Source organism: Vombatus ursinus, unplaced genomic scaffold, assembly GCF_900497805.2.
Source record: "Vombatus ursinus unplaced genomic scaffold, bare-nosed wombat genome assembly UNPS02014847.1, whole genome shotgun sequence".
NCBI classification, from domain to species: Eukaryota; Metazoa; Chordata; class Mammalia; order Diprotodontia; family Vombatidae; genus Vombatus; species Vombatus ursinus.
In genome coordinates this window covers 2,104,742-2,124,928 of record NW_020954625.1, presented here as the reverse complement: position 1 = coordinate 2,124,928, position 20,187 = coordinate 2,104,742, and the positions used below count along the sequence as shown (strand labels likewise).

Genomic DNA, 20,187 nt, shown 5'->3' with positions numbered 1-20,187 from the left:
GCACTTCTGTATTTGTGCTGCTGTCAGGACTGCAGAGAATAATTATGAGTGGAAATCGACGTTTAGCTAACTCACTCAGGAGGTGTTTGTTGAACACCCGTTGTTTGCTGAGCATTGAGGAGAATTCATTTAACTGTAGTAGAGTTTCTTGAGGATAGAGGTTATTTCATCTTCACCACAGCATCCCCAGCAGTGTTCTTAGCCCTGTGCCTGGTGAAGACGAGACACTGAAGAAATTCTTTTTGATGAACGGACTTAGGGAGGGAAGGATCTCTGTTCTAAAAGAGCTCTCGGTCTAGTAGAGGAATCCAGGAAACGTCATTAACGGCAGACATGGTCCCCTTGTGTCACTAGGCAGTGGTAGCAGCAGTAAAGGCATTCTGGGGAGGAAAAGGTTATTTTTGACCAGTATGTTCAGGAAAGAATTCATAGAGGAGATATGATTTGAACACTGAAGGATGAACAGAACTTATCTAAGTAGAGAGAAAGAACAGTACTTTCTTCCTAGAGGGAGATAAGATAAACACAAAGTTAGAGAGGGGAAGTGCGTGGCATTTTCAGGGGGCATCAGCAGGCCCCCTTGGCTCGAGTGGCGACTTTGTATCAGAGAAACAGGACCATAGGACACAAGGAATCACTGATGACTTTTGAGTAGACGGTCATTTTGATTAATGAAAAGCGTGTTTATTCTCTTGTTGAGAGACCCCAATTATGTTCCACAGCAAGGACAGAAATTAAGAAACAAAATCAGTCTTACTGCTTTGGTGATTCATAAACCAGACATTCATCAACCAAACATAAAGCAATCCAAAAACCTACTTTTTAGCAGACATTTTCACAATGTTAGTCCAGCCATCATACCACTTACTCCCCAAGAAAACACCATTGAAGGAATGATCAGTTTTAATACTGCTACATACAACATCTTATCAATCTTTCCAAGAGGTGAGTTATGCTACAGGCCTTGTTCTAACAGACAGAATGATACAAAATACTGAGGTTTCATCATTAATATCTAGACTTTAAAATTAGATCACAGAATTTATCTCATAAAGGAATTGCTTTCTCTTTTTAATTTTTAAAGAGGACCTCCTGTCCTTCCAGCTCTCTCTATATCTCAACCCTCCTATATCAATCTATTTTTAGTTTTCACTTCAACTCAAGTCACTCCACTCTTTCTTCCCTTCCAGAGTCATTGATCTGGCCTGATATTCTTCCCTTCAGAATCTCATTGCATTACCTAATCATTCAATCAATCAGTACAATCAATCAGTTGGCAATCATTAGTAAGCACTTCTGCTCTGTGCTAGACACTGTACTAGGTACTAGAAATACAAACACATGCAAAAAGTTTACCAAATATGTGTCAGGTAAATCACCAGGGGACTGGGGAGTCCTCCTTGTGGAAGACAGCACTAGCAGCTAGGGAGATCAGGAGGGACTTCATGCAGAAGGTGTCATTTGACCTGAGATTCTAAGAGGCAGAGTTGAGATGGGAATCGATAGCACAGACGTAGATGGACACAGGAGATAGTGTCTTGTGTTAGGAGAAGCTGGAAGTCCCCTTTGACCAGACAATAAGGTCAAGGAACTGGAGTAATAACCTAGTAAACTTGGAAAGAGAGGTTGGAGCCAGGTTGTGAAGAGTTTTCAAAGCCAAACCTGCAGCTGATATCTGATCCTAAGGGCAAAAAACCAGGGTAGCTGATGGAGTGGGTGAGTGATATGGTCTGATCTTTACTTTAGGAAAATCACTGCAGCCACAGAGTGGAGGCTGTGACAGAGTGGGGAGAGATCAGGAGCAAGGGAACCACTTAGGAGATGATGGCAGTGGTCAGGGTGGAAGAGCCTGAACTGAGCAGGGAGAGGGAGAAGGAGGCAGACGTGTGGCATTGAGTGGGGGGTGGGAATGGTAAAACTTTGACACTTCCTATTTCTGTGGCATAAAGGAGATAAGGAGTCAAGGGCAGGGCTGGGGTTGTTAACCTGGAGGCCTCGGAGGATGGTGGGGTTCTCAGCAGAAACGGGGAAGTGTGAAAAAGTGGTGGGCTTGAGGGAGGGGTAAGGAATCATGTTCAGACAGGTTAAGGATGGAGTACTGATGAGAAGCCCGTTTGAAAAGTCTCCAGGAAGTGGTTGCAAATGTGGGACTAGAGCTGAATATATAGATCTGGGAGGCATCTGCATAGAGATGGTAATTACACCAAAGGGAGCTAACGAGGTCCCCAAGTGACGGTGCAGAGGACATCAGAAGAGGGCCCAGGAGACTTAGGGGATCCTCACAGTGAGGGACTATCATACAGAACGTGAACCAGCAAAGGCCACTGAGGAGCATCATCTGGGCAGAAGAAACAGGAGAGAGCAGAGTCATAAAAACTCAAAGAAATGAGGGTTCAGGAGGACAGGATGTTCAGCAGCGTCCAACGGTGGAGAGAGATTGAGAAGGATGAGAACTGAGAAAGGGACGGCCCATTGGACGCGGCAATTAAGACATCGTTGGCGTCTTTTGAGAGTGAGCTGAGTGATGGGGTCACAAGCCAAGAAGGATGATTAGGAGGAGAGGAAATGGAGGCACTGCTTCCAAAGGGTTGGAGTTTTCTGGGAGTTTTCTGGGAGTTTGACTGAGAAAAGGAGAATAAATAGAGGACCATCGCTAGTGGATACAGTAAGACTGAGGGGACGTCTTTTTAAGGACTGGGGAGTCAGGCATGTTTGTAAGTAGGGAAAGACTGAAGATTGTGGAGAGGGGATGATTGAGCATCTACTGGAAAAAGCAGGATGGGACGCTTGTCGCATGTTACAGTCCTCGGCTTGTGCCTCCATCTGGTATTCCCTCTGGCAACCTCAGAATTTGATTAATTTGCTTACTTGTTTTGATTTGATTAGTGACCCAAGGTTGAGGTCTCTGCAAGAAAAACTAGTTCAGAATTGCTAGAGAGTCGAGCAGTTCTCCTTTCCAGGGATCTGTGATCACCCCTCCCATTCCCACCCCCACCCAGGAGCCTGTGTAGGCATCTTTCATGGATGGCCCAGAGTGCCTCCTTAGGCTGGAGGCACCCCTGAAAGGGAGGCTGGCAGAATGGTTCAGACACAGTCCCTTGTCCAGAACTACTGCGGTGGTCTTCCTGCTGGTGCTTCGTTCTCCACTGGCCACTTGGCTGTTCTGCCGCTGTTTCTGTCCACTGCTATTGGGGGCGGGGTGGGGGATGGAAATAGAGTCTTCTTGAAATGCCTCTTGGCTCTGTTAGATCTCTTTTTTTCTTGCCTCTGTCTCCTTTTAAAGCACAAATCCAAGCGCAGAGCCCTGGTGTAAGAGATGGCCATGAATCGGTTACTCTTGGGTGGCAAGAGGATTGTTCAAGTCCATATTCACACTTCATGAAAGCTTCTGCTTTCTCGAGATATTAGCTCCCTTTGTTAAGTAGGCAGAAGGCTTTGGGACAGCCTGGCCAGGCTTCTCCTGGGGCCACGTTCTATAATCATATGGAAGTGTGTAAAGGACACTTGACTGTGAGTCAGATGACAGGGTTTGAGTTCTGCTCTTGCCACTTATTAGGTGTGAGAGGTTATGCCATCACTTTTCTTTCCTAGGCTTCAGTTTCCTTATCTGTCCAATGAGATAGCTTGCTCAGGTTCCCAGTAATACTAGCATTCTATTATTCTATTACAACCTTCTATTTGTAATCGCAGTTGTGTTTCAGCTGTCTCAGTTTCATTATTGATTAAATAGGCTTTCATGGGCTAGGCTCCAAGCATAACGCTAACCAGCATACAAAAAAAAGTTTCTATGAGAAAATGTATTGGAAATTCCATAGTACTAATGTGACCAATTTACAGACAGTAGCTTGTTTTCCAAATTTTAGACTTATTTTATTTACACCTAATATTAGTGGACGTAAGCACTTATATTTGGATTTTGATATGTTGTAGTCTTAAGAGAAGAGAGACTAATTAAAGGTTAAAGAACCAAGAAACAATTTATACAGTAACAACATTGTAAAGGCAATTTTGAGAGACTTAAGAACCCTGATCCAGACAATAATCCATCATGATTCCTGAGGACCTGTGGCGAAACAGAGAGGGGAGGGACTCAAGAGGAAGAAAGCTTGACTGTACCTATTTGCTTACAAGGGTTTTCTTTTTCTTTTTTTCAAGGGCATGCATAGGGTGGGGGGAGGGTTGGGAGGGAAAGAAAATAATTGTTTGTCAGTTGAAAATAATTCTTTAAAAATTATCCTTGTATCTCAGGTTTTGGAAAATGTACATCAGTTCCAAAATGCCAGTTATCAAAACAGTGTTTTAAGCTGTATTTTTCAGTTGCTGTAGTACTGAATATTTATGTACAAAGTGTTATACAGGAAATATTGATAAAAAATTCTTCTGCATCGTGTAATTTGGTTTGTTCATTAATTACAGTATATGAAAATAAAACTGATTTATGTTGGAAATTACAAAGAAGCATAGCAATAATACCAAACGTATGTGATTTCTTTTATTATTGTTATTTTCTGAAATGGCCAATAAGCATTTACTAAGTGCTTACTGTGTGCTAAGTGCTAGGGATATAAAGTTAAAAGACCAAACCTGTTCTCAAGAATCTCACAGACAACATGCAGACAGCTGTGTATAAAGGAGATTGGCCCACCTCTGCAACTTCTTAGATGATCTTTTAGAAGTTATGGACAAAATACTCATCACCCAGTAGGCCAGCTGGTTACTGGGAGACATATGACTCATCCTTGATCCTGGTGTTCAGACTCATGTGACCTTCAGGAGTCCATGATCATCTTCTACCTCACCAGCCAAAGCAGTGGGGTCGCACAGGCCTGGCATCTGGAAGACCTAAGTTTATAGCCAGCCTCAGACACTTATTAGCTGTGTGACCCTGGACAAGTCACTTAATCTCTGTCTGCCTCAGTTTCCTCAGCTATAAAACAAGGATAATTAATAGCACCTACCTTACAAGGTTTTTGTTAGGATCAAATCATATCGTGTTGATAAATTGCTTAGCACAGTACCTGGCATATAGTAGGTATGTAATATATGCTTATTCTCTTCCCTTATTCTCCCATCAGTTAGTCAAGAAGCCTTGGCTAAGAATCTGCCAGGTGGCAGAGAGTGAGCCAAAGTGCGAATAGTCCTTGCCCCCGGGCAGCTGACGTTATCTCCATGTCCATATTCAGGGAAATGCAAAAGGTCCATGAAGTAGATATAAGGCAGTTGGGGGGATGAGGGAGAGACACTTGAGGAGGGATAGGAAAGACATTGGGGAGGAGGCAGCAGCTGGGCTGAGGTTTAAAAGAAGTTGTGCATTTTAAGAGACAGGAGGAGGGAGTGAGGAGTGAGGAGGGAACGCTCTCTAGATGTGAGGCCCAGCCTGCACGTCATGGAGACAGGAGGTGGGAAATCTTGTGTGAGGGACAGCAGCAAGAGGAGAAGCGAGAGAAAGGCTGTAGTTGCGAGTGGCCACCGTCAATCGATCAGAGCCAGCATTTCAGAAACACTCATTTTGTATGCAGAGAGACTGTCTGATTGTCTTCTTAGGTACATCTGTTTTATGGGGTACCTCGTGGCCAGCCTTGCAATGGTGATCTCAGCGTGCTTGGCTAGACTGGGGTTTGGTCAGCTGACTAGTCTGTTCCTGGCACCATACTGAAAGTGTGGTCAGACCTGCCAGTGTCTGCACTCTGTTGGCGTATCCTGCAACAACTTAGGAGTGTCGGACTCAAGGGCCACATGCAGCCAGCACAGTCAGAACCAAATTAAAATGTAGTTGGGAAATGTTTAGCAAAAGAAGTAAAAATACAATGCAATATAAATGATGTTACTTGGTGTTTTTCCAAGTCACTCTGTGACCTGCTGGGATTTGTTTCTCCTTGAATTTGACACCACTGTTGTATGCCACTATGAGTCACTGTAGGAAGCCTTTTTGTTAAGGTATAAGATGGTGAAATTTCATGTTAAGGCACTTGAGTATTTGGGAATCTTTTTTTTTTTTTGACAGTTGGGGTTAAGTTACTTGCCTAGGGTCACACAGCTAGTAAGTTGTCAAATGTCTGAGGCCGGATTTGAACTCAGGTCCTCCTGACTTCAGGGCCAGTGCTATCTACTGCACCACCTAGCTGCCCCGAGTATTTGGGAATCTTAAAAGGCCCTGCTTACACATCCTGGCTCCAGTACTTGCTAGCTCTGTGACCACGGTCAGGTCAACTTCTCAGAATCCTTCTTTTTCAGCTTGATATGGAATTGAGAAGCTAACCTGTGTTCAGAGCCCAACCCTGCTGTGTACTCCCTGTGTTCCCTTAGGCCAGTCCCTTAACCTCAGTAAGGCTCAGCTTGGTCATCTGTCAAACAAGAGGGGCAGCCCAGGTGACCTCTAAGGTCTGCTTCACCTTGAAGTCTGTGATTTCTGACAGGAAGAAGAAGAATCCTTCCAATGCTGACTTGACAGAGTTACTGTGAGCAAAATTGTAAATTTAAATTTGTAAATTTAAAACTTTATGCATATGTATCATGTCAGCTCTGTCATAATAGACTTTGGCAGGGGTTAAATAGTCCTTATCACTCTTCCACTTACCCATGTCTAATGAGGAAAACAGATTGTGGTATAAGTCTTAAAGAGAAAATTCTGTGTGCTTATGAAAAATCTAAGCAAAAATCTATTTCACCTGTCTCCTAATTTACATTCTTATGGTAGAAATAGGGATGGGAGTTTGAAGAGTCATTATATAAGAACACTAGTCTGAATCTTTTTAAAAAAGCAGTATACATTCTAAAGATAATGCAATGAGAGTACTACTTTTAACCTTTCTTGAACAAGAAGTTACTTTTAATGGAGGTTAACTTAGAGTTAAAATTTTCAAGCTGGTCACCTCTTTCGTTTTACATGTGAAGAAGCTGAGACTTAGGTCACTCATAGGTAGGTGACTTGCTCAAAGTCACCAAGTATTAAGTAGCGAGGTTGGCACCGTAACTTTGGGATCCCGATTCCCAGAACAGTGGGAATCTCCAGCACACCAAACTGCCCATGATCATATGATCATGGCTAGCTAGCAGCAGAGCCATGACTGTGACTGGTTCTCCGCTGCAGTGGTCTTTCTAGTACAACATGCTGCAAAAGTTTGAAGTAAATGAACTCCCCTACTTTTTACGTATGAAAATATTAACAGGAACTTAGAATGGTGGTTGCCATTTCTGTATAGCCAAGTTGTCATTCAATACCACATGAGTTCTTCGTAATACTTTTTCACACCTGAAAAATGCTAGATGTTTTATTTGTGATAATTGTTTACTTTGATCTATGTTGGAGAAAGGACTATTAGCTTGGGGCATATGGTATCATTTATCATGCCCTACTTAAGTCATTTCTGGAGATGATGTTTGATATTAATCCAAACTGCTGTTTTTTAAATTTGAAAACTCTCAGAAAAATCTTCTGTTAAGGTGGACCCACTTCATTTGTATTACAGATTTTTAAGTCATCCCATGTTGTGTGATTGATAGCTAAGACCTCTTAGTCCTTGCAATGTGATAAATGAATAAGCTTGTTGAACTCTGTACTTGTCTTTGAGTCATCTATTAAGCCTCAGATTATATCAGGAAAGGAACATCAGAATCTGCAAAAAAGATCCAAGGCTTGTCCTCATTCATCATCCCCACATATCAGGAAGCTGATAGAGCATTTGTAATTGTCCCTGAGTGGCAGGGAGACAGCTGGTGGACTGTCCTCCTCTATCGGAAGATGACTCGTCTTCTTCCTATGGTGTCTGTTTTTAGGCAGTGAGTTAGCTGGATTTTGCTCATGCTGTCACTTCAGGAACTAATGTGCATAGATTTTAACTTGGATAAACCACGTAAACTTATTTTACCCATATAGAAAAACAGATGGTTGAGTTGTGTCTTTCACATATACCTTATCTGTCACATAAGGTTGTTGTTCTGTAGCTGTTTGGTTGAGCTTTTCAAAATCGTAATACTTTAATAGAGAACTTTCTAGTAAGAGGTGTCACAGCTGTTCAGTAGAATTCACATAATGAAAAGTTTTATCAAACTCTATCCCATCTTTTGAGATTTCGGGTCATGAGTCTTGACTTTTTTTCCTGGTTATGTTCCCACTAGTTATCTCTCGTTGCGACAGCATCTTTGGTGTATTTCAAGGTTTTCTTTTTCTTCAGGTAAATGTGACAGGCATGAATCAGATTTACTTGTGTTCTACCATTCTTGAGTAGTTGGTTTTTTTTTTTTGTTTTGTTTTGTTTTGTTTTGGTTTTGGTGAGGCAATCAGGGTTAAGTGACTTGCCCAGGGTCGCACAGCTAGTAAGTGTCAAGTGTCTGAGGCTAGATTTGAACTCCGGTCCTCCTGATTCCAAGGCCGGAGCTTTATCCATTGTACCACCGAGCTGCCCCTCTTAATTAATTTTTTCATGGTATCTAGATTTTTTTTTTTTTAATGACTGCATCTAAGAAATTAGCATTTCTTTTCTTATGATTTTTGCTTTACAACTTACGATAAAATTGGCTGGGTGGAAATAGGTTTTCAGTTTTAAAGTAATAATGAATATTTTCCTGTTTACACATTTGTTTAGATTTTTCCTTCCTGATTCAAAATAAAACCCTAAAATTTGATTCTACTTATCAACCTTATTATAAAACTGTGGTTTCCTTTTAAAAAGTTGTTTTTAATTGGCGTATTTTACTGTTACATCACATTCATTTCTGTATATATCTCTAAAACTACCAACTAGTTATCTGTCTCCTGTAAAAAAGATTTAAAAAGAGAGACAAAAAATTTATGGCAGCCTCATGAGCCATGTCAGACAGCATACTCTTTATTCACAGTTTCCCACCTTTTCCACGAAGGAAAGCACTTGCTTTTTCTTGTCTCTTCTCTGGGGTCAGGCGTAGTCACTGTAACTCCAAAGTATTCAGTTTCGCTTTATTCCTCTTTTCATTTACACTGCTGTCATTCATCATGTGCATTGCTTTTCCTGGTTCTACTTATTTTATTCTACATTCATTCATAAATATTATCCTATCCTTCTGTGAATATTCCATATTCATCCTTTTTTTTGGAGCAGAGATACTTCATTACATTCATGGGCCACAATTTACCCATTCTCTAAATGATTGACAACCATCATTCAGTCAATCTGACAATTATATATTAAGGCCTTGGGGACACAAAGACAGGAAAGAAGCAGTCTTTGCTTTTGGGGAGTTTACATTCTCTCAGTGGAGACGATGTGCATGTACAGGCATATACAAAATCTGTTAAAAGGTAAATGTCAGATGACTTCTGGAAGATGGGCACTAGGAGCTGGAGATCAGGAAAGGCTCAAGCGGCACCTTCTAGGCCTGAGCCTAGATATGGGAAATGGCTTGTAGTGTGTGGATAGAAAGAAAGCTCATTTGGCCCGACCTGTAGAGTGTCACAGGGAGTCACATCCAACAAGAGTGGCTGAAGTAGAGCAGAATCAGGTTCTAGGTGGTTTTAATGCCAACTAGGAGATTGTACTTGATCCTGACAATAATAGGGAGCCACCACAGTTGATTGAGTAGTGGAGTCATGTGGTCAGAAGTGTTTTTCAGTGGAGTCAAAAAGCCTTAAATGTTTACTATTTGCAGGCGTTGTACTAAGCATCAGGATACAAAGAAAAACAAAAATCGTCCTTATCTGCAAGAATCTCACAGTCTAATGGGGTAGACAACATGCAAACAACTATGTACAAGTGAGATATTTGAAGGATAAATTTGAGATAATCTCAGAGGGAAGGCACTAAAATTAAGGAAGACTAAGAAGACTGCTTGTGAAAAAGAGGATTTCAGCTGTGACCTGAAGGAAGCCAGGTAGGCCAGGAAATAGAGATGAGGAGGAAGAGAATTCCAGACATGGGGACAGCCAAGTGAAAATTCATGGAGTTAGGAGATCGAGTGTCTTGTTCAAGGAATAGCAAAGACTGGGAAGGTAGGAAGGGGTCAGGTGATGAAGGGTTTTACAAGACAGACAGAGGATTTTATATTTGATCCTGTAGGCAATAAGGAGCCACTGGGGTTTATGGAATATGGTGGTGGCATATTCAGGTCTGTCAGGTCTGTGTTTTAAGAAAATATCTTTGATAGCTGAGCAAAGGATGGGCTATAATGGAGAGAGACTTGAAGCAGGATAAACCAGCAGGCCATGGCAATAGTCTCAGGGTAATGAGGGTCGAGGACGGTGGTGGTTTGAGATGTTCAGTAGAGAGTTGGCGATTTGAGACTAGAGGTCAAGAGAAAGGTGAAGGCTGGATAAGTAGATCTTAGAATCATCTATGTAGAGATAATTTAATCCATGGGAGCTGATTTTTACTCTTCCACCAAATGGAATAGTAAAAAAGGGAGAAGAGAAGAAGCAGGACAGAGCTTTGGGAGACTCTCACAGTTAGTGGGCATGATATGGATGGGTGTGATGTGGAAACTCAGAGTTGCTTTTATTTGTGTTTCTCTAATTATTAGTGATTTGAAGCATTTTTTCCAGATGACTATTGATAACTTGAATTTCTTCACTTGAACCTTGCCTGTTCATATCTTTTGATCATTTATCAAATTGGGAATGATTTTTGTAATCATAAATTTTAATCAATTCCTTATATCTTTTGGAAATTAGACCTTTGTCAGAGAAATTTGCTACAAATTTTTTAGTTAGCTGTTTCCTTTCTAATTTTAGCTGCATTGGTTATGTTTGCAAACTTTTAAAATCTTCTACAATCTAAATTGTCCATTTTATCATCAATGAGCCTAACCTCTCTGTCCCGTTTGGTCAAGAATTCTTCCCCTATTCATAAATATAAAAAAAAAAGGCATTTCTTCCTTAATCCTCTAATTTGTTTATGATGTGACCTTTTATCTAGGTCATGTTTCCACTCGTCTTATCTTGGAATACATTGTGAGACATTAGTTTAAACCTAATTTCTCCCAAACTACTTTCCACTTTTTGTAGGAGTTTTTGTCAAATATTGAGAGTAGTTGTGATCTTTGGGTTTATTGAACACTATACTACTGTATAGAAGTAGCTAGGTGGTTCAGTGGTAAGAATGCTGTGCCTGGAGCCAGGAAGACCTGAGTTCAATTAACTGAAAGATATAGAAAATATAAATGACTTTATTGTTTGTTGATTATAAAAAAGTATAAAAAGTAGCAAAATGTCATCTTTAAGGCTCTTAGATCTTCCATTATTGCATCAAAATCATTCAAAATTGTTTGGAAGATAAAGCAATAGAAAGTCTTTTTTTGATGGGACATAAAACAGGAAAATATATCCTTACCAAAATCGTTCACTGTTTTGATTAAAGAAATTCAGGATCTAAGTTAGAGAAGAATTCTCTATGAGTAGTGGAGTCTTCAAATTCTTTAGTTTGTGGGTGACATTTTATTGATTGCATCCAGCTTCCGAACATTGCAGAACATCCTAGAATAGATTTGTTAACATTGAAGTGAATTTGACCAGACCATCCAAACAGAAAAGATACATCAGCTTATACACCAGCATGTATATTTGAAATAGTTAGAACACATGGTGACAGTGGAATGGGCCCATTTAAATGGAGCAAGAAGAATGGTCTGGATTGCTTTGATAGAATTGCAAAGCTCTTTTAATAATTTCAAACTTCACATTAAAACAAAGTTTTTTTTTTGTTTTGTTTTGTTTTGGTTTTTTTAATGCTAACGTTCCACCGTCTTGGCAGTATGGCACCATATAGCGATGAAATGTGGAATAGGGCAGTGTCTAAAGAATTAACAATGTAGGGGGCAGCTAGGTGGCTCAGCGGATAGAGCACCGGCATTGGATTCAGGAGGACCTGAGTTCAAATCTGGCCTCAGACACATAAAAACACTTACCAGCTGTGTGACCCTGGGCAAGTCACTTAACCCCATTGCTTAACTCCCCCCCCCCAAAAAAAATTAGCAACGTAGGGGCATCTAGGTGGCACAGTGGATAGAGCATGGGCCCTGGAGTCAGGAGGACCTGAGTTCAAATCCAGCCTCAGACACTTGACATTTACTAGCTGTGTGACCCTGGGCAAGTCACTTAACCCTATTGCCTAGCCAAAAAAAAAAAAAGAATTAAAAATGTGTATCACATGAATGACAACAAAGGGGTACATGAGGGGTAAAAGTAAGCTGCATTTTGTGATCAATGAGAAGCTTTGAAGAATAGGAATAAAATGTCAGGAATTATATTATTGGAAGAAAAGATAGACTGGTCATGTGCTAGGTTGAAAGGATGCTAGACAGATGGACCAGCGGAGTACTCCTCTCCTACCTTCGTATTTCAGAAGAAAGTAAAGAAGCCCTCTGGTACATTACATGGCAAGCCTGTGATGAATTTACTAGAGTGTGTGGACAAATCCTATAGAATGTATAGTCATAGATGGTTTGCAGTCTTCAGTTTTGAAACAAACATCCAGTTGTATAGGATCATAGATGCATTTTACTATTTGAGTAATTCACCTCGTATTAATGAAAACAGGGTAAAGGCACGAAGTGGTATTCCCACCTGAGCAGACCAGTGTTACTGTAGATACCCTCGATTTTAGTGGTTGAGCATTCACCCTATGTCCATATCGTGTTTCTGGCCATGTAAGATACCCAGTATACAGGCCCTTTAGAGGGGATATAATAACAGTGAATAATGATATGTGGGAGAGAAATCCATTGGTTAGAGTAATTCCAGTGTGGTCTAGTTAGTTCTGTTATATTCCGTGGCCATAACCTGCAAAATGTAATCTAGAGCACTATTGAATAGCACAAATCCACTAGTACTTGCTGGTGCCTAGAAAAATAAGCACCCTGTCACTTAACACTTTTCAGAAGCCTACCTATGTGTGTAATAAGTCTCTTCTGTTTCTTCTGGCTGCCTAGAGCAGATTTGGGTTCATACCTTCTCAAATTGATGCTCTGAGTCCCGTTATTGTTTTTCTCTTTTTGAAATCTCATTGCCATGACTAACTGCTGTATTAATGACATGATATCTCATTGGAAGAGTTAAAAAAAATTTTCCTAAAATTAGAAAATGAAAGATAAAATAGGAAAATTCATTAACAGTAATCATTCTTAAAATCTCTCTCAGAAAGTGATTTTAGCCTTCCTCTTCCTCTTCCCTTTCCTTTTCAAAATACAATGGGAGAGTGACCTAAGCAGTTTCGCTTGCTTCCACATAGTTTTTCTGTCACCTCCTAGAACATAGATTGAGGCCCTCTACTCCAGTCCATTTATCTTACATGTGAGATAGAGCTGGACTGGAAGGGATTCAGGGGCCATCTACCCCAGTCCCCTCATTTATATGTGAGTATTGCCCATTTGTTAACGTAGATGCTTTGGCTGCTGAAAGGGACAGAAAAGAAAATTAACGTTTGGAACACTGATAAAATCAGCTTGTGAAAAACACTTTTCATCTCCAGAGAAAACTGATGAACTCTGAGTGCAGACTGAAGCATAGTTTTTTCACTTTTTCTTTCTTTCTTTCTCTTTCTTTCTTTCTTTCTTTCTTTTTTTCTTTCTTTCTTTGTTTCTTTTCTTTCTTTCTTTCTATATCTATTTTTCAGCATGGCTCATGCAGAAATGTGTTTTGCATGACTTTACAGGCATAATGCTTATCTTAATTGCTTGCCTTCTCAATGGATAGGGGAGCAGCTAGAGGGAAAGATAGTTTGGAACTCAAGAAAAAAAGAATGTTTAGAAAAACTAGTTTCTAATTCTTTTGAGGACTTTTTGTTCATATCCTTTCACCACTGTATCCATTGAGGAATGGCTTTTGGTCTCATACATATTTGTCAGTTGTTTATATATCTTGGCTTTCACACCCTTTTTAGAGAAATTTTATTCAGAGATTTTTCCCACCATTCTGCCACTTCTCTTCTTATGCAAGGTACATTAATTTTGTCTGTGCAGAAGATTTCAGTTTCATGTAATCAAATTTTTCTTTCTTATCTTTTGTAATTGTATTTCTTGTTTGGTTAACAATACATCTCTTTTCCATAGCTGTGAGAAGTATATGATCTGCTTCTTTTACGATATTTTTAGTATGATCTTTAGTATTAAGGTCATCTTTCCATTTGGAATATGGAATATCATGTAAGGTGTCAGTCTCAGCCTAATTTCTGCCAGACTGCTTTCCAATTTTCCCAGCAGTTTTTCCTCAGATAGGCAGTTTTTTCTTAAGTAATTTATGTTTTCTGATTTATTAAACACTGGGTTATTGAATTCTGTCATTCCCAATTCTTCATTATCTAGTCTGTTCCATTGATCTCACTCTCTGTTTTTAACTAATACCAGATGGCTTTGGTGACGGCTGTTTTATAATATAGTGAGATCAGGAAGTGCCTGTCCCTCTTTGCCCCTGAATCTTTAGTCATTTCCCTCGATATTCTAGATCTTTTGTTTTTCCAAATGAATTTTATTATTTTTTTAAGTACTACAAAGTATCGCTTTGGTAATTTGATTGCCATATCATCACAGATATTAGTTAACTTTGGTGTTCTGGTCATTTTTCTTATGTTGGCATGGTCCAGCAATGAGTACTGACTATTCCTCTAGCTATTCAAGTTCTTTATTTATTTAAGGAGCACTTTGTAATTGAATCTATACTTTTGTGTGCTTTGGTAGATTGATCCTCAAGTATTTTGTGCATTTTGTAGTTATTTGGAATTTGTTAACATAATTTTAAAATGTAGTGATTTTTAAGGGTTTATTTTATCATCTGCAACTTTGCTGAAGCTATTAGTTAGCTCTGTGTACCAGATGCTGTGCTAAGCAATAGGGATACAAGGAATGATTTAAAAAAAACAACAAAAAAACCACAATAGTTCTTGTCCTTTATGAGCTTGCATTGGAGTAAGTGACCTCTAAGATCTCTTCCAGCTCCAAATTTGTGATACACAACATTTTCATCCAGTGGAATATTGCGTATCTGCCAAATTTCAGTATGACATTTTTAAACAATCTTTTTCTTTATGCAGTACTCAAATACTTAATTAAAAATTTATAGTTTCATTTGTATAGATATTCCCTCTTCCTACATAGCATCTTTTTTCCCCCTTTTTGGCTTTGTAAGTTGTTTTGGCTGAAAAATTCCTCACCTGGTAGCTACTACTTTGTTCATGAATTTCCTTGAACTTAGCTTAGAGCACGGATGGGGAACCTGTGGCCCCAAGGCCATATGTGGCCCTCTAGGTCCTCAAGTGCAACCCTTTGACTGAATCCAGACTTCACAGAACAGATCCTACTAATGAAAGGATTTATTTTGTAAAACTTGGACTCAGTCAAAAGGCCATACCCGAGGATCTAGAAGGCTACATGGGGATTCAAGGCTGCAGGTTCCCCACCCCTGACTTAGAGTGTCAAATAACAAATTTATCAAGCCCATACGCCAGAGTCTTTTCAGCTTGGTTAAGATGTATCAAAACTTTTGCTTCATTTTCCTAGCCTAGGGAAGGGGTAGATTTCCTTTCGCTTAACTAATGCCTTCAAGAAAAGTATGATTGACTACTTTGGCTTGTGGTAAACCACTTTCTCATTCAGCTATTGGTTGGACTGCAGAACCTTTGAATTCTCCTCTGTGATCTAAGCGTGTGTCATTCCTAATCTGTGATGCAAGGGTGACCTCTCTACTGCTAAGGGATAGGAAGACTCCAATGGAGGTTTAACACAGTAGCGTATAATGACGGTTTTTAATAGACCAGAGTACACTGTATGGCCTCCCGTGGAAGGGTACATAGAATGTGAAACTTGGAGATGAGGAGGGTGGGTCTTCTGAGCTCATTGTTTGAAAGCGCAAGGCTAGAAACGGTATGTTGAGTGTGGAAAGCAGCTAGTGAGTATAGTTTGACTGAAACATAGACTATGTCAAGAGAAGTGATATGAAGCAAGGTTGAAAAGGTAAACTTGGGCCGGATTGTGACAAGCCTGGAATGCCACCTAACTTTGGTAGCATCTAGGGAGGAGAGTAAAATGATTCTTAATTTCTTTTTATTATTGCTTTTATTTGATTTGGGACTTAGGCTTATTTCCTGGAGTTGTCTTTGCTGGGATTACTGATTTCAGTCATTACAAAAAATATGGAACCCTCTTCACCTAGGAGGGAATATATTATTCTTCTTTGGAAAGCACAGAAGCATCGATAAACTCACTTGTAAATGTTTTGTTCTTTTTTTCATATATAAATTGCTTCTTAGTGTCCTAAGAGAGTTAATGGTCCTCTACAAGCTGATGTGAAATACTTAGCCCAGCTTACAAATAGGGTAGGATCATGACTGCTATGTAACAAGCTTCGTGTGCACATTACTGGCTGAAGTATCAGAGCCTCAAATATAAGAGTTTTTGCTTAAACTTTTTCCCAAATTCTTATGGGCAACAGTGGATGAATTTTGTGTGCTCATCAAGCTCGTGGAAATCAGATGTTGTTTTGATGTCTTTTGCAGGAGCATCTGTCACTGAAGAAGTATATTGTTGACATTGTGGTTGAAAGCTTAACACCGACGGAACCTGTGAAAGACGGAGATGACAGGCAGAAAAACAAGAAGAAGGCCAAAAAGCTGAAAGCCCGGATGAACTCCAGGTACTCACTCTTAGGGATGCTCTTCCTTAGTATAAATACTGCCGAAGGGCAAAAAAGAGTTTACGGTTATTTGCTTTACAAATGCCTTGAAAATAGTGCTGATGAGCCTAATTTATAGCCACTTCCTCTGATTGAGAAAGAAAAGTGCCCATCGATCGATCGGAAGCCCTTGCTTTCACCTGTTTAAGAGCCTTTCTCATAATTGGACGTCAGGGCCAGGCCCAGACGGCAGGCCTTTCTAGAGCACAACAGTGTGTTTAAGTATGTGCAAACCCGGCCTGTTTTTCTTTCCAACTATTGATTTTTAAATGAAGTATCGAAGAAAATCAATAGTAATCAACAAATAGAAGCCAATGGTTATAGTGTCAAATCCCATGACTAAGTTTAATCAATCTCTTGTCTGTCACAATAAGAAAAAGTCAGAGAAATATCTTGAAATGGAAAGTGAGTTGTTGGACCTGTAGTTTATCACTGGCCTAACAAATGGCACCTGAAGATCCGACCCCTATGGAGTGTGCCATTGCATTGTGGTCTGTGGCATCCATCTGCTAATGGACTCTTGAGAGGGTGTGGGGTAGAATAGAAGGAGGCCTGATTCTGGGGAGTCAAAAGATCTGGGTTTTGCTCTTTGTTACCTGTGTGATGTGAGCAAATCAAATCAGTTCTAGGCCTGTCTGGGCCTCAGTTTTCAGAAAAAATCTCTAAGGCCCTTTTAGCTTAGAATCCTATGGTCCTGTTTTCATTATTTCAATGGATAGTTGTAGAGCTTCTTTATCTCTTTATCATTTTGAAGAAAATATTCCAAGGTGTTATTATCATGTTTGCCACCAAACTTAGCTATATCAGGAAGCTTGAAAAGTGTTATGTAAAAGCACTATGGAACTGTGTTCTTTAATACCCCTCTGCCTTATGATGCAGAGGTCACCTTGGTCTCTTGAAGGCTGTGACTGTGTAGAGGCAAGTTTTACCAAGAAGGAAGTTTTCAAGTCTGGGCCCAACTTTAGACTTTAACCCCTTTGTCTGAGGAAATTGTGTTTCTTTCTTAGTGATTGTCCTAGGGTGGCTAGGTAGGTGTTCCCCAGAACCTGTACTCCAAGGCTAGGCCTTGAACTTGAGGGTCAAGGTAGGAGGTGGGAAGAGCCCCGGGTCCTTGCTGCCTCTGATCTGTACATGTATCAGATGTGACTGAGCGGAACACATTGTGGTCAGTCCCAGAGAAAAGGAGCCAGTTCTGGGATGGGGGCAAAGGGAAGAGGACCCTCAGTGTCCCCCTCTCAAATTCCTGTTAGGTCACTGTGGAGGGAATTGAGCCTCCCCTGGAAAGGATCATCAAAACGTCTCTAACAGAAGCTTCTCTGATGGGAGACAGGATCTGAAGAGGGCGGGGAAGGGCCACGTTGGTTGGGCAGCATAGGGGTGAACAGGAGGAGGGAAGAGATATGGGAGGCAGCTTTAGGAATTCAGTGCAGGAGTGGTCTGAGGAGGTGGGGCTGTCCACTACTGCAGGGCAGGTCTGGTGCTGACAACCATGGCAGTTTGACCAAGGTATTAAAAGCACGGGGCCAGAAGCCTGGAGCCTGGAGTGCCAGCAGCCCCTGAGTCCTTGATGTTCTCACCAAGAGAACAGCTTTCACTGTATCCCAGCATCCCCACATGGAGAAAGACTGGGGCCTTCACGCTATGGAGGCCCAGGCCAGCAGTCTCAAAGATGGCACCATAGCCACAGTGAGTGAGGATTCTTAGTGCCAAGAACCATGGCTATATCTCTTCCCTTCCAGCGGCAGTGACATCAGTATAGTTGTCCATGATGACAATGGATACTCCTCCCATTCCATTCCAAAAAGAATACATGTATTCCTTTTGTATTCTCTGTTTTGGTTATATATAATGGTCTGTAGTAAGTTCTGGTAGTTCTTTTTATTTCTTCTAGTGATTCTTTTTATTTCTTCTGACTTCTACTATATTTTATTTTGTTGATTTGATTTTGTATCTTTTTAATTTGGTAGGCTACAGGTTTTTCAATTTTGTTAGTTTTTTCAAAGGACCAGCTTTTAGTTTTGTTTGTCATTTTTATATTCTTTTTGGTTTCAAATTTAATTTTTTCTCTGCTCACTTTTAATGTTTTTCCACTTGCTTATTTTGAGTTTCTTTATTTTAAAAATGTGTGTTCATTAAATTCTCTTTTTTTGCAATTTTGTTTCTGTATGATTTAGGGATATTACTTTTCCTCTGAGAACTGCTTTAGTTATATCCTACAAATTTTGGTATGCTATTTCATCATTATCATTATTTTTCATAGAGTTACTAATTATTTCTATTATTTTTGGGGGGTCCATACATTATTATTTATTAAGTTTTTATTTCAGTCTGTGTCTTTGTGTTCCCTGAATTGATTACTATTCTGATTGCTTTTTGGGTTGTGAAGAATGAGTTTGATATTTTTACCTTTTTATATTGTTTCCATTATCTCTCTGCCCTAATACGTGGTCTGTTTTTGTAAAAATTATGTGGTGCTGTGAAATATCTGCATTTTTTTGGTTCTCCCATTCCTAAAGCATAATCCATCTCATGGTTTTCTCCATTTTCAAGCAGTATGTTCAATTCTGTAAATTCCCTTTGTTAGGTGTTCCTTTGGATATCTTTAAGATTGATATTAGTTTGAGGTATGTTGTTCCTTTAAGCAGAGAGGGTATTATATCTTTGTTCTCCTCAGAGTTTTGTCTGATAGTACAAATGCCATTCTGGCTTTTTTGAATCGACCTAATGCATAGTAAACTTAGTTTCAGCCTTTCATTTTGATTCAGGGTATATTTTTGTGTTTTAGATGTATTTCTTGTCAGCAACAAATTGTGGAGTTTTTGTTTCCTTCTCCGTTATTCTACTCAGTTTCTTTTTATTGGAATGTTTAATCCTTTCACATTTAAAATTATGAGAATTAGGCTTATGTTTTCCACCATTTGCATCTCTAATATTACTTTTTTTTTTAAATTTTTTTTGTTCCCTTTTGCTCTTTTAAGTTAGTACTTTGTACCTACATTGTGTTAATACTCTTGTGTTAAGATTTGCTTCACGCCCTCTGGGTAATCGTCTCTGCACATGCTTTCTCTCATTGTAATTTAATTTTTTTCAATTAGGCAGTATTTATTTTTTTCTTCCTCCTCCCTGCTCCCAAATGAATAAAAAGGAAAGAAAAAAAAAACCCTCATAGCAAATATGCATAGTCAAAACAAATCCCTCCATTAGCTGTGTTCAAAAATTTATTTCACATTCTGCATTTTGAGTCCATGACACCTCTTTTAGGATGTGCTTAGCATGCTGCATCTTTGGTCCTCTGGAGTTACAGTTGGTCATTGCATTGATCAGAGTTCTCCAGTCTTTTCAAGCTATCTTTCGTTATAATGTAATTGTATACATGGTTTTCCTGGTTCTCTTCACTTCATTTTGTGTCAGTTCACACAAGTCTTCCCATCATTTCTTATGGTCCAATAGTATTCCATTACATTCATATACTTAATTTGTTCAGCCTTTCCCCAGTTTATAAACACTTCCTTAGTTTTGAGTTCTTTGCTAGTGCAAAAAATGGCTGCTGCATTTTT

At 39.7% G+C, this 20,187-nt stretch overlaps 1 protein-coding gene across 4 annotated transcripts in view; it reads left to right on the top strand.

The window, feature by feature from the left end:
• The window catches only part of SCAPER (S-phase cyclin A associated protein in the ER), a 400,073-nt gene that overhangs the window by 150,808 nt on the left and 229,078 nt on the right, over window positions 1-20,187 (top strand). For all 4 annotated transcript variants that reach the window (XM_027840666.1, XM_027840664.1, XM_027840665.1 and 1 more), the window contains exon 21: window positions 16,455-16,591. In XM_027840666.1, the coding sequence (XP_027696467.1) occupies window positions 16,455-16,591 (137 nt within the window). The remainder of the gene's footprint in view (window positions 1-16,454; window positions 16,592-20,187) is intronic.